Source organism: Sander vitreus, chromosome 7, assembly GCF_031162955.1.
Source record: "Sander vitreus isolate 19-12246 chromosome 7, sanVit1, whole genome shotgun sequence".
NCBI lineage: Eukaryota > Metazoa > Chordata > Actinopteri > Perciformes > Percidae > Sander > Sander vitreus.
In genome coordinates this window covers 5,876,458-5,890,884 of record NC_135861.1, presented here as the reverse complement: position 1 = coordinate 5,890,884, position 14,427 = coordinate 5,876,458, and the positions used below count along the sequence as shown (strand labels likewise).

Sequence of the window (14,427 nt, the reverse complement as noted above, 5' to 3'; positions counted from 1 at the left end):
TACAGGTGTGTTTTATCATGTTTTATCTCCTGAACTACAAATCAAGAACTTTACATGTTTGCTGATAATTCTTTTTAAACACATGCTGCACTGTTTTAGATCTTTAGACGCACTTTACCTACAGCTGAGGGAAGCCATTACTTTCCATTCATCTCTGTACAGATTTCCATGTCATACAATCAAAATGACCTTCGCTTCCTTAGCTGTGATGTGAAGTATGAAGGATTTCACTTTTACTGGGCTAAAACATGTAACACCTCTGGTATAGCCCATTAAAACAATTAAAAGTGAGTGCAGATGTTTCTTTTTTTACAACCGGTATGTAAAAGTTTATCACACTTTGCAGAAAATGAAGCCATCCATAGTTTGGTAATAGGTTCCCGTACGAACTGTACAAATATTCATGGTGGATGAAGACCATCCCAGTAATGACGGACATAAATTCTTGATATTGGGCCAGAACCTTTAACCGTAGGTGGCGTGGCTGCCTGCCAAAACTTGTGACAAAAGGCGGTTTCACATCAAACATTTGTTAGTAGGATGTCGGCCAAAAATGGCATTTATCGTTTAACCCAATATTTAAAAATCTTTACAGAAACATGGAGTTTAAACTATTAGGAACCCCACCAAGAGTCAGTCAATATCAGTATCTAAAAAGTGTTTCGTTGATATTATAATAAACCTGACAATGCAGATACTAAGTTGAACTCTTTCATCAAATGAGGACATTTTAAAGGGACTTTTTGCTTCTCCAGGTGTGACATGGCCTGATTTCACCCACCCACACTACTAAAGAAAAGTATGAAATCATTTTAGTAATCTGACTGAACATGTAAAGAGACTTCCAAGGAAGGTCATGATGCCCGGCAAATGCGTCGCTTTTAGGGTGGGGGAGAGGGACGCAACCAATTACTTGTTTTGATGAGTCTAACGTAGGTGGCAAAATCTGAAATATTTGATTATGCAAACACATTTAGTTGGACATTATTGGGATTGTTGGATAGCTCGCACATTTGTAACAAATATCTATTATTGTCACAGTATAGCTTTATACCCAGGTATCAAACTTTAAATAGTATGGCTGCTGTTATTTTATCTTTTTAAGACAAAATATTTCCACTGAAGAAATTAAACCGGACAATGAAATTATCCTACCAACAAGTATTGTCTTTGTAGCTAATATAATTTACGCTTCAGTGCCACACAAGTCCATTGTTGTCATAAAACGTTTAAGCAATACATAGAAGAAGAAATGTATTGCAGTTTTTAATATATTTGGGGGAATTGATTAAACTAAAAATAAAAACATTAAATGTCCTTGGACTTTACTGTTCTCTCAGTAAAGTTCAAGTAATATTTAGCATCATTCATGTCTAATAAAAAAAGGATAGCTTTATTTTCCAAATTTCACAAATCTCTAAGTTATTGAATTCCATGGAGTCCTCAGAATGTACCAATGCAGGAAGGTTATGAAGGACAAAGGCATGCTGTGAACAGGGCTGCGGTTTCAGCCTGTTGAACAGAGGGAGGTGCCCCAGGGTGAGTGGGAGTGGTCTGAGGGGCGGACCTGAGGGCCCACAAGGTTTATATAGTTTAACAGCTTCCCCTCTCCTCCTGCCTTGTGTCTGTGAGCTCCCATTTCTGCCTACCCAGCCTGTGCCGCTCTCTCGTCCTCACAGTCTCTCTCACTGAGTCTCACACTCGCTAGATACAATGAAAACCTCCAGGCAAAGTACATACTCTGTGCGCTCCTCCACTAGTAGCAAGGCTCCTGTCTACAGGGCCTCCACTATCCATGGTGGGTCTGGTGGGAACCGCATTAGCATCTCCTCCAGCGTCCGCAGTGGGTTGGGAGCCGGTATGGGAGCCGGGATGGGAATGGGATCCGGGATGGGAATGGGAATGGGCTCTGGAGCAGGGGGCTTCTCCAGCAGCGTCCAGGTGAGCGGGAACAGCTCCGACATCATGGGCAATGAGAAGTTTGCCATGCAGAACCTGAACGACCGCCTGGCCAACTACCTGGAGACAGTGAGGAACCTGGAGCAGGCCAATCACAAGCTGGAGATTAAGATTAAGGAGGCCCTGGAGAAGAGTGGACCTGACTTCAGAGACTACAGCAAGTACCAGGTCATCCTGGACGACCTGAGGAAGAAGGTGAGCAGGGGACTGGGGAATGTACATGTGTTTATTTATTGATTAAGTGTTAAGCAAAAGCATATGAGGGGGGAGTAGAATGGAGGGAGAGAGTTGATGTGGATGGATGAATTGAAAGAATGAAATCCAGGGGAATGTTTTGAGATGTGATGTAAGTGTGATTGAGCAAGAAATGTGTAAAACAGACTAGGCACAATGACACTGCACATGTTCAAAGCAATATATTATGTACCCCCTGACCTAAAACCCGATCAGTACTCCGGTTTACTTGGCACAGTGCCGGGGCCGGGGGCCAGGGGCTGCACCGGAAACAGTATGGCGGAGGAATGTTGGAGCATCAGGGTTCAAAGAGACAGGAAGGCAGAGAGAAACAAAAAACAAGAGAGTCCAGGGACTTCACAAGCTGGAAAGGGTCAACTTACAGGCCCATACATCATGACTCTAACTACCTTTTTCCTCTTTGTTTAGTGTTACACAAACAGTGTGTTGTTAGTTGGACAATGGGGCTGGACATGCAGTCTACTGTGTATACAAAGAATAGAAGCTGATAAGGGAGGGAAGGAGGAAAAAGGAGAGAAACACAAGTCAATGGGAATAGGATCTTTTAAGGTGGAGCTCATTTGTTCTTTATGTTCTGCATTTTATAATTAATTATCCGATAACTCAATTAATTTCCCACAAACCTGATACGCCTCATACAAATACATCTGGCACAGTTAACAGTGCAGACAGATTTGAGAACCTAAAGTAAATGAAGACGTTACACAACCAGGATCATTTGTAAATCATTTATTCCAGGTTTTTCACCACGGAAAGAGAACTGGACTGTGTAACCGTGGCCCTGCTGCCATTCTTTATTCAAAGCAACATTTTCCTTTAAAAAAAAAATTAAGTCAAGCGCAGTTTCCAAATGGAACATTCCAGTTAGGCCCAATGGAGCAATGGAGAAACACCTACTGTACATACTGTGTGTCTACCGTAGCACTTCAACATTGAAAAACTGGTTTAATTTTTGCATGTTCTCATAGTGGGAAAGTGTGCAAGCCCACTAAGAGCATCTCTTTTTCTAATCTTTTTCCTTGTGGGAGCCGCACAGATAGCAGCATCAGTGTCAGCTATTTACCAAACTCGTATCTTTCTCAAAACATTACAGAAGAATTAAAACTCTTTGAAATTTGGTTTTGTTTATTTTAATAACATCTGAGGGCCTCGGTTCATCCAAACAGTCCAGGGTAAAAAAAAAAAAGCCTCATTTTTCTTTTGCCATGATGCATAAATCACTTAAATGGTTCCCTCCGCCTCAGCCCCCATCTGAGAAAACAGACTTTTGCTCCAAAGTTAAAACAGCCCGATGCGGTAAAGATGGCAAAGTCATCTATCCATGCAAACACACACGCATGCACACTCACATGACCATGCACGCACACACACACACACACACACACACGCACACACACACACACACACACACACACCCACATACACACACACCCATAACCACCATCCTCATGCAAATCACCTGCCTCTGTCCTGCTGACAGGATAGATCCTGTTCCTCAGCAGAGACAGGACAGTTGCTGTCTGGCAGCCAATGATTGGCCCGTGGATTTTGTCACCTGGATACATCCCGTGCCAACCATCATAGCCCTTATCTACCTTGCCGTGACTGCTCAAGCAAATACTGCATCCATCTGGTTTTTTGATGCAGCCTGCTGGCACTGTCCTCATTTACACACAGACATAGAACACTTTTCCGCTAACACTAAAACATATTATTACTTATCTCACTGGAATAAACTCCCATTTTATGCATGTGTATCTGTACACTGTACTTGCACATCAAATATAAAGACATTTTAGATATTTTAAAGAAGCAAGTGGACTCTCAATAAAGGAATATTTCCACATTTTTGTCAGCTCTTCAGTGAAAATGTTATGTTTACTCAACTGTTGGTTGTCTGTCCCGTGGCCTGATAACCTCTTTCATTTGTCAACCTGCTCTAGGTATTTGATGCCACCACTGACAATGCCCGCCTGGTTCTCAACATCGACAATGCTCGCTTGGCGGCCGATGACTTCAGAGTGAAGTAAGTTACATCCACTGTCCCATTGAGACTGTAAAACCCTGCGCCAGACAGCTGTGGGCACACCCTGTTTTGCCGCTGAATGGGTTGTCTTCTCATAAATCACCACCTTTGCATCATAGCCGGGGGAGATGTTTCAGCTGTGTCATAAAGTAAATGATATGGCAAACACAGATGGCAAGTGCAGTGTAGAATATTGGATGATGACCAAATACTGTGTATGTATATTTAAACCTAAAGGAAAGATACCTGAAAAAAGACTGTTGGTGACTCCATTACTAAGGTCCATTCAGTAACTTTAGTCAGTAAGTCCTGATGAGTAGATTTACAAAGTAAATGTGAGCAGCTGTACCAGGCTTTGGAGTTATCTTCAATGCCCTGTCCTGTGTCGAGCAGATTCGAGTCTGAGCTGGCCATCCGCCAGTCTGTGGAGGCCGACATCGTCGGTCTGAGGAAGCTCATCGACGACACCAACATGCAGCGCATGAACCTGGAAAGCGAGATTGAATCCCTGAAAGAGGAGCTCATCCACCTCAAGAAGAACCATGGAAATGTAAGTATTCTGACATTCATATCCAAACCTCAACTTTAATGTCCCTGAGTTTCAAATCTCGGTTTGACATTTTTTTTGTTTTCTGTATCTGTATTCATGAGTAACAACCCTTGTTGAAGTTTGGGGGAAAAAACAAAATCCCAACTGTCGTCAAAAGTTGATTCAAATGTTGCTCTACTTTTATTGGTGCATGGTAAAATACTTTTTTTTTTTTTCCAGCTGCCCACTTCAAACCAGTGAAAAAAAAGCAAGGACAAAAACAGAAATGGACACATTTTTTTAAATAACCATAACTGTTCTAAAATTACCTTATTTAGAAAATAATTTTCAGGGCCTTTAAAGCAACACCAAAGATAATTTTGTACCTTAAAATAATGTTTTCAAAATCGTTTCAGTGGTTCATGAACTCGTAACAGTGTCAACAGCATTTCTGTATTCGCTTTGCGGCCATCTATCAGCTATAACCGCACTATGCAAGTTTGCCAGATCGGGTAGCAGATCTGTAGTTCGAATGACAGCGGTAATGGACAATTCCGCTTCCAACCTGTAGGGGGACCGAAGAGGCAACGTGCTTTGGTGTTGCTTTAACATAAACTGAACCTCTGGTTCCAAACTGGTTCTGTACAGTTTGTCTGTGAAAGTCAAAGTTTGTCAAAGGTTTTCATGCTGCTTTAGTGTTGACATGTTTTGTCAACAAAGTCTAAATGAATTCCAAACACAAGCCACTTTTAAATAACCTCTGGACATCATTTCAGAAAACAGACACACCTGAATGCATATTTGCTTATCTCTTCATAATCCTCAAAGAGACATCACCATGTATGTATGTTACACACTTAACGCCACGACTGCAGCCGACACATCCTGACAGGCTGCAGGGCGTTCTTGAAAACAAGCTTGAGAAAACTTCAGCGGAAAGAGGGAGGTTCGTTCAGAACTCTGAAATATCTGTATGCGAATTTTGTGGGAAGCCTCATCGTAAAAATGTCTCCCATTCATATTTGGCAACAGAGAAAAAACCAAAGCATTCTAATCACTATCATTTAAGAGCATAAGCCAAAACACAACCATTTGTTTACTGAAGGAATTAGGGCCCCAGATAAAGGTTTATATGCACCCCCTTTATATTTACCTGACCATAATGTGATTATGGTTGGACAAGGCTAGGAGTCAGAGCTGGATCACAGCTCAGTAAACAAGTCTTAGTGTAGAATCCATGGGATCAAAGCTGTGCTCTATCCACTTCTGATTCAAGTGCACTAGATCTGTGATTATGTCTTTTAACTCCTCTATCCATTTCTATTTCTCTAGGAAGTTACGGAGCTTCGTAACCAGATTGCCCAGTCAGGAGTCCACGTGGATGTTGATGCTCCTAAAGGACATGACCTGGCTCAGCTCATGGCAGAAATAAGGGCTAAGTACGAGAAGATGGCACTGAAGAACCAGGAAGAACTGAAAGCATGGCACGAATCTCAGGTAAACCAATAAGACAAGAAACAATCGTCTGAGAGTCAATTTTCTAAACCAAAAACAAATTAGTGAAGTGAATTCTTGAATTGAATTTCACTCATCTTTTCATCTCAATCCTTATCTTAGATAACCGAAGTGCAGACCCAAGTCAGCCAGAGCACAGAGGCACTAAAGGGCGCCCAGACGGAGGTGAATGACCTGCGCAGACAGATGCAAACCCTGGAGATCGAGCTGGAGTCACAGAGGAGCCTGGTGAGAAGCACTCAGTCAGCACACACTTTATTCAGCTCAACACACACTGCAATGCCTAACTCAGCACTCTCACTTCAAGTCTCTCACATCAACTTTGTTGACACAAGCTTTACACTCCGGTGACTCCTCGCTATGGAGCTGTTATCACATTGCCAGACCTTCCTCCACAGCGCTGCGGAGGAAGGTCTGGCTAGTCCACACAGCATTCTGGGATAGAAGAAAAATGTGCTCTGGTTTATTGGCATTTCTTTAAACCAATCACAATCGTCTTGGGCGGCGCTAAGCGCCAGACGCAATGAGAATGCTTCTGCAAAAGAGCCTCAAGAGGGAACTTGTTTTGGTGAAACATGCTCGTTCAAAAGTTGTTTTAGTCGTGCAGATCCTAGCTGTCTGGATTTACCCAGCAGAGATCTGAGGAGCAGTTAACCATAGTACTGATAAATCGACCGGAGTTTAGATTGCCAAGACAAAGAAAGCAGAAGGTGAGGGACATCCGGCAGATCTTCCGGCGGCACCGGAGCAATCCCTTAAATGAATCGTTGTCGATATAGACTAGGTTTACTGTAAAAATGTTAACCCGTTCTTTTCGCTTGTCTCGTGCTCACAGAAAGCCTCTCTGGAGGGAACACTGAGGGACACAGAGATGCGTTACAACATGGAGATCGAGTCTCTCAACACCATCCTCCTGGGCTTGGAGGCCGAGCTCACACAGCTGCGTAACAACATCCAGCTGCAGACGCAGGAGTATGAGGCGCTGCTCAACATGAAGATGAAGCTGGAGGCCGAGATCGCTACATACAGACGCCTGCTGGATGGGGAAGACTTCACGTGCGTAGATTATTAATTCTATAAATGACAGTGAGTTGTCAAAACCACATGCAGAGGCAAAATTCTGCCATAAAAAAATCTGTCAATGGAAACTAGATGTTGAATTTGTTCTTGATATTTCCGTACAGGCTCCAGGACGCTCTGGAAGACCAGAAAACAGTGAAGACCAAAGTGATGACTGTCACTCAGACCCTGGTGGATGGCAAGGTGGTTTCCTCCAGCACAGAAACCAAGAACCTTTGAATACCAGAAGCAAGCACCTGACACACCCAACAATTACTGTCACTGCAACATAACATATGATTGGCCATAAATGATCTGTTCTTTTTACAACACTAACCACAACTAGTTTGACTTCCTGGGAATACAGCTGTTCCACAGGCTGATGGAAAAGAAAAACTGGATCAGAGGAAAACTAAATCATCTTTTATTTATTTCATCACGGTTTATTTATGTGTTTGTGTCTTGACCTGCAGATTTTTCCAAAGGGTGAAAATTGGAGAACTGTAACCTTTTTTGGAGACAAACTAATTACAAACATTGAATATTATAAAGTAATCCAAATTAATGCAAACTTTTTTTTATATTTCATCATCTTTGGTTTTTCTTTCTGTCCAGTCCGCCTGTTGTACTGTAAAATCAAACTGTTGTATGTTCAGACATTTCAATAAAGTCGCTTTGAGAAATGTATCTTGGTGTGAACATGGTGTTTGAAACTAAAAATAATTCACATCTGATATATCAGAATATATCATAAACATGAGAGAGGAGGAATAAAATGAATAAATTAAGCATTTTACGGCAGCAGTTAGTGACTGGAATAATTACCACTTTCACTCAAAATAGAAATATATTAATTCTTGAGAAGAATAAAATGTATGACACAATGAAGTCTTGGTAGTCTAAACTATAAATAGATAGGAACACTTCAACCTGTGACCAAATCCATGAAAGGTGTATTGCTACCTTTACAATCAGTGTACAATGCCAAAAACAATGTTAACTTACTGCAGAGTTCAGACTAACATTTACACCCTGTAAAAAAAAACTCATCCCCCCTTCATTTATTTCAAAGAGACCCATGCTTTGGCGGAGTTGACCACTGCTTTAGCAGAGTTGCTGCTAATGCAGAATTACTGTGTAGGCTAAACATTTACATGCCAGTGCACATTCCTGGTAGATTATTTTGTAACCTGAACGGGGTAATTCTTTCATTCTGCAATCGTTGCAATATTTTAGCGTCTCATAGGCCTTATTCATTACTCCTGTCACTCTTCCTGGATAGTATTCCATCGTCTCACGGTTACCAGAATAAACATGCACCTGCGGTACCAATGTAACGCCTTGCAATTTTGGTCTGAACACCCAGTTAAAGGATAAGGCTGGTGTAATTCTATTTTTTACTTATTGTCAACAAATCCAATTGAAAAAAACAAAACCAGTCTGTTACTCAATATTTTCTGACTTCCCTAAGCTGTCTGTGCTGGGTCACTTGCAAAGGCAAAATAATATTCAGCTAGGCACTGTGGTTTTTAGTCAACTTTACTTAAAGGTACAATATGTAACTTTTCTGCATTAAAATGTCTAAAAACGACCATACCTATGTTATATATATTTTTGAGTTGTGTGGTTACACTATCCCAAATGTTTCCACCAAATGGCAAACCCAGAGAAATCTGTTATTTTATTTTCATTTAGTCGCCGGTCAGTGGCGTCATATAACCTTTGACCCTCTAGTTACTCGTAACTTCCGTCAAAACACGGGCACCCAGATGCTACGTTCTTTTTCTGCCAAAAGGCATCATTTTGTGATTAATTACATGCCACTTTGCAACACAGTAATACAGCAGAAACCTTATTTATTGACACATATCAATATTAATCCAGCTTAATGTTACTACAATGTATGTGCTGGTTGACAAGTAGCTAAAATTAATGCTAGCTAATGCTTGGTGGATAACATTCTAGGGTTAAAACATCATTCATCACACTCATAAAGTTATTAGTAGTATGATTGTTTTGACCATGGATAAAAGCAGCATTGCGCTAACCCACAAATAAGTTCACTAGTAACGTTAACGTTAGCTGTATAGATAGACGATTAATCTAATGCTAATTTAGCCAGCTAGCACACCCCGCTCTGCCTGCCTCACTCCCCCGGCACAAAGACACTTCATTCAGGATGATAGCTGACAACACAGCCGGGACATGTAGCAATAGCCAATAGCTGCCAAATTTCTCCACCCTTCGCGTTTAGCTGTCTTTGTCTGAGTTAGCTAGCTAAATTAACCCGACAAAAGGTGGGTTAAGCAACAAAACGAATAGTTAAGATTATAGAAAAATAAAGGGGGAGATCTGGCAGCTGGGAGATGTTCTCATGCTGCTGACAACAGCAATCAAACATCATCGCCGTCGCGGAGAGTCTCACTAGCTAACTGGTCAGCTAGCTGCTACAGATTGAATCAAGAAAAACGTAATTATGTTGGGGAAACTGCAGCTATTTTATTAGCATGACATGAATATACGTTACTAAACGTAACGTGAATAAACTTGAATGGGTAAACTCGTCCGTGAACAGATGCATTCTAATCAACAATAGTGTTTAGCAATAAAAACTCCCATAATTCCACGCAACTTCCCAACGTCATCAAACGTCTGTGTTCCATCCATTGTTTTGGTTGAGAGACCCCTAGCGGCAGAAAGTTACATATTGTACGTTTAAACATGAGTATATAGTGCTTTTATTGGGGACTATTTTTTTGCGGCATTCATTTTTAGTGCTCTGGTGAGTACAGCATCAGAATCAATGGTGTATTTATTGACTCAAAATATCAAAGGAACCTACAATGGCCATGTTCAGTATAATGAAGGAACATGTGACCCAGTGATGCGCTCACTGATGTGTTTTTACTAGTTTTTGGACAACAATAAAGCTCTAAGGCACAGAGGAATAATATACTGTGTATCAGGCATTAGAAAAACAGACAATACTTGTTGGGAGACACCATTTCCTTGGTTTTAATATTTTCATGGAATTTGTTGACAATAAGAGAAATACTGAACATGCCCAGCCTTATGCATTAAGCTGCTGTTAATGTAATGGCTGACATTGATACAGCTTATTTACTACACAGGAATAAAAAAATGTCAGCATACAGTGCCTGTTTGCCTTTGACTTATTTGTTAACAGTGGGTGTTTCGGGGACAATGTTCAAGCAAAAGGGCTAAAGGTAAAAATATAAAATAGATAGTAGAGGAGTGGCAGGAAGAGATAATGCCTTTCAGAGTGAGATATAAGACCAGAGGACTCTCCACAGTCCTCCACTCTCATCTGCCAAACCCCTCTGAGCCAGGACGCACCGCTTCTTCCTCTGATTGATCAGCACACTACTTCTAGCGATGGAGCCCCTTGTTTTACGGCAGTCTTCTCAACGTTATGGTTTCCATTCCGTAAATCCAGCTCAACACATGAAGAGTTCCTACGCCCACAGTGTCAGCGGAGGGGCAGGTGGCCATGGCACCAAGATCTCCATGGCCTACGGCACACGGGTTGGCAGTGGTTTCGGGGGTGGGTATGACTACCAATCCTTGTCCTCTGGGTCCAGTTCTGGATCCCTGGCCATCATGAATGAGAAGACAACCATGCAGCACCTGAACGACCGCTTGGCTAGCTACCTGGAGACGGTGAGGAATCTGGAGAAGGCCAACAGCACTCTGGAGATCAAGATCAGGGAGACCATCGAGAAGAAAGGCCCCTTGGAGGGAAGGGACTACAGCAAGTACAATGCCATCATCACAGAGCTGAGGGCCAAGGTGAGTCAATGAATGAATCGGTCAATCTTAATGATACTGAATGCGAGTGAGAGCAAAACAATTTCTTTATAGCATTTATTTTAAAACATAATGCCAAAATGCCACAAAGTACAGCATATAAAAGATTGCAGAGTAATACATCTGGGTGTAGTTTTATAGACTCTGCACTGTCTCCAAGTAAAGAAACTGGTGAACACCATTGTTTTCTAATATAATACTGGGTGAGGTAGCTATGACAAACTAATGTTCAAAGATGTCGTCAAACTTTTGTTTGTTTTTTTTAATTTTAAAGAACTCTTCATGCGGAACTTTTTATTGACCAAGTCGCCAATCTACTTTCCTTCGGTTGTAAACGTCACTAATGCTGGGTCAAAAAAGTAATTTCAGGCTGGAGCCCTTTTTTATTATCATACATCCTGCTCTCCAAAGTGTTCATAGATCTCTCAAATGGACTGTTTTCATAACATTTATTACCTATAGTCTGATTATTATCTTTACTACCATGTTGAGCCATTAGAGTTAACCTGCTTTGTTCTATTATGACTTACAGCGTGTTATCAAAGACAGTTCTTTTATCTGCACAATACTATATCAAAAGTGAAACTTATAATTTGGAGTTCATCCAATTGACTGTGAGAGAATAGATTGCCACTGACTTTATGTTTGTATTTTACACAAATTACAAAAACGATTTACTTCCTTTCAGATATTTGACACAATCAATGACAACGCACAGCTTGCTATCTCTCTTGACAATGCAGGGCTGGCTTCAGAGGACTTCAGACTCAAGTGAGTGTTTAGCTACAAAATCAAATGGGCTCTCCATCTAGCGTGAACATATCTGATACGCAGTGTGTTTCGTTAGGTTGGAGAATGAGATGTCCATGCGTCAGACGGTGGAGGCTGATGTGGCCAGACTCAGAAAGCTTCTGGACGAAACCAACATTGTTCGCATGCACCTGGAAAGCGACATCGAGTCTCTGAAGGAAGAGTTGATCAACCTAAGGAAGAACCATGAGATGGTGAGAGACAATGGTCAGAAATAAGTTGTATAAAAACAACTGCATTTGGCCTAATCCAATCCAACAAAGATAAAAAAAAGAAATTCAATCCCAATACTACTGTAAACAAGACTATAAATACTCACCATTATGGCAATCAGTTTTTCACTTAAACTCTTTGCACAGGATGACCCCACTAACCTTCGTTCGTGAAAACACTCCCTGACTATTTCCCCCTCAACAGGATGTTGCTGAATTGCGTGCCCAGATCACCCAGGTTGGTGTCCGAGTGGATGTTGATGCTCCTAAAGGACAGGACCTGGCCAGGATAATGGAGGAGATGAGGGCTAGCTATGAGAAGATAGCACTGAAGAACCAGGAGCAGCTCAAAGCATGGCATGAATCGCAGGTAATCCGTCAATGTCAATATTCGTCAAACAAATCTCTTTGTAAATAAATTCAGATACAATTTTATAGCTGATATATTTTGATTATTTAGCAAATTTTTCCTCACATTTAGCTTATTTTTCCTTAAATTTAAGACAGAAATTTGTGTAAAACAGCATATATAGGCAATTGTCAATGACATGTTTATAAAAGTAAAATAAAAAGTAAAATGTTAATCTAAATATGAAATCTTAATCTAAACGTTAATTGTTAAATGTAAATGTTAAATCTACATTGTGGGTGTTTGTAAAGTGCCTTTTTGATGTACTATATGTATATGTGTATCGTGTTTCCAGATCACAGAGGTGCAGGTCCAAGTGACTGAGAACACAACAGCTCTGAAGGAAGCCACCACTGTGATCACTGAAACTCGAAGGAGGTACCAGGCAATGGACATTGAACTGCAGTCTGCACTTAGTCTGGTAACAACATTCGTGCTACTCTACATAATTAGTGCATAATTATCATACAGACATGGCTATTATCAATCTTTGGTTACACTTAACTTGAAGGGTATCTACATAAGAGTGACATGACACTCTCATGAACGTGTCATAAACGTTTATAAACAAGTCATAAACGTTTATGACATAACGCTTCTTTTAGTGTCATTCGGTTTTTGTCATGACAAGTTATGGTTAGGGTTAGAGTTAGGGTTAGGGTTAGGGTTCATGTGTCCTGACTGTGTCATGTGTTCATGACAGTGTCATGTCACTCTTATGTAGATACCTTCAAGTAAAGTGTTACCCAATCTTTTCATCTAACTCTCGGCTAAAAAGCCAAGAGAAGCCATTCCGTTTCTCTGCTGCATCAATCAAATGCGTACTCGAGCTCTTTCTTCGCCTCATGACAGAAAGCATCTCTGGAGGCCACCCTGCGTGACATTGACATGCGTTACAACATGGAGGTAGAAAAGTACAACGCCGTCATCCTGAGGCTGCAGGAGGAGCTCACTCAGATCCGCAACAACATCCAGCACAACACACGAGAGTACGAGCAGCTCCTCAACATTAAGGTGAAACTGGAGGCTGAGATCGCCGAGTACAGGAGGCTGATGGACGGCGGGGCAGACTTCAAGTGAGTATGAGAAAAGGAGTCAAAAGGTTTGGGTGAAACAGTAAAAACTGCTTGTTCATACCTTTGCTGAAAGCCAATTCATTGTTCTGCATTGTGAGCTGACCGAATGCTGTCTACCAGCTTTGTTAATTTCAGGAAAGCTTTTTGCAAATTTGATTCAAATGAGCTTCATGCAAACATGAAGCAACGTAGATATGCAACGTAGATATGGACAGTAAAAGTAGTCCATCTGTGTCAATGCAGTACTCTCCCCATCACTTTCATTTCAACTGTTGAACTGAATTTCAGCATGTGGACATGAAGGATTGAATTCTAGTATTTCACTCTTTTGTTCATTTTTCCAGACTACAGGATGCAGTTGATCCGAAGATGGTCCAGACCAAAGTGGTGACAGTCATTCAGACTCTGGTGGATGGCAAAGTGGTGTCAGAGAGCAAGGACATCAAATCCAGTGAAAAGATTGCCGCTAATTAAAAACTGGGGAGAATATAATAAATAAAATGAACAGCAAAAAGTGTGCCCTTATGCCTGTGACTGTTTAGCTGAGTAGCTGAACAATCATACAATCACGGTTATGCATTCATAGCCTATCTGCTGATAATTAAACATATTATTTCATATTCATAATTCCCTTAAAGGAATGTATTGACATTTGGGGAAATATGATTATTTGCTTCCTTGTCCCCAATATGGATACCACTCTCATGTCTGTGCAGCAGTTAGCTTAGCATAAAGACAATAGTGGGAAA

General features: G+C 41.1%; 2 protein-coding genes across 3 annotated transcripts; both read left to right on the top strand.

Annotated features, from left to right (window-relative positions):
* Window positions 1-1,605: 1,605 nt before the first annotated feature.
* On the top strand, window positions 1,606-8,030 carry krt18a.1 (keratin 18a, tandem duplicate 1). 2 transcript variants are annotated; one of them, XM_078254334.1, is made up of 7 exons: window positions 1,606-2,154; window positions 4,158-4,240; window positions 4,634-4,790; window positions 6,102-6,266; window positions 6,387-6,512; window positions 7,120-7,340; window positions 7,469-8,030. In XM_078254334.1, the coding sequence occupies exons 1-7, from the start codon at window positions 1,714-1,716 to the stop codon at window positions 7,581-7,583; spliced, it is 1,308 nt and encodes a 435-aa protein (XP_078110460.1). In that variant the 5' UTR covers window positions 1,606-1,713; the 3' UTR covers window positions 7,584-8,030. The 2 variants fall into 2 exon arrangements, with proteins under 2 accessions (XP_078110460.1, XP_078110461.1); XM_078254335.1 differs by having other exon boundaries at window positions 7,120-7,370; window positions 7,469-7,561.
* A 2,497-nt stretch (window positions 8,031-10,527) lies between these two features.
* Window positions 10,528-14,193, top strand: LOC144520553 (keratin, type I cytoskeletal 18-like). The gene is made up of 7 exons (XM_078254333.1): window positions 10,528-11,153; window positions 11,860-11,942; window positions 12,019-12,175; window positions 12,399-12,563; window positions 12,898-13,023; window positions 13,455-13,678; window positions 14,023-14,193. Exons 1-7 carry the CDS (start codon window positions 10,740-10,742, stop codon window positions 14,150-14,152), a joined length of 1,299 nt encoding a protein of 432 aa, XP_078110459.1. The 5' UTR covers window positions 10,528-10,739; the 3' UTR covers window positions 14,153-14,193.
* The last annotated feature ends 234 nt before the right edge of the window (window positions 14,194-14,427 follow it).

Bases quoted from the DNA above. Each gene is read 5' to 3' on its own strand.
- krt18a.1 (XM_078254334.1), top strand. From the start codon at position 1,714: ATGAAAACCTCCAGGCAAAGTACATACTCTGTGCGCTCCTCCACTAGT. The intron at 6,513-7,119 runs GTGAGAAGCACT...TCGTGCTCACAG, and splicing joins TGGAGTCACAGAGGAGCCTG to AAAGCCTCTCTGGAGGGAAC. The intron at 7,341-7,468 runs GTGCGTAGATTA...ATTTCCGTACAG, and splicing joins CTGGATGGGGAAGACTTCAC to GCTCCAGGACGCTCTGGAAG.
- LOC144520553 (XM_078254333.1), top strand. From the start codon at position 10,740: ATGGAGCCCCTTGTTTTACGGCAGTCTTCTCAACGTTATGGTTTCCAT. The intron at 11,154-11,859 runs GTGAGTCAATGA...ACTTCCTTTCAG, and splicing joins TCACAGAGCTGAGGGCCAAG to ATATTTGACACAATCAATGA. The intron at 12,564-12,897 runs GTAATCCGTCAA...TCGTGTTTCCAG, and splicing joins AAGCATGGCATGAATCGCAG to ATCACAGAGGTGCAGGTCCA.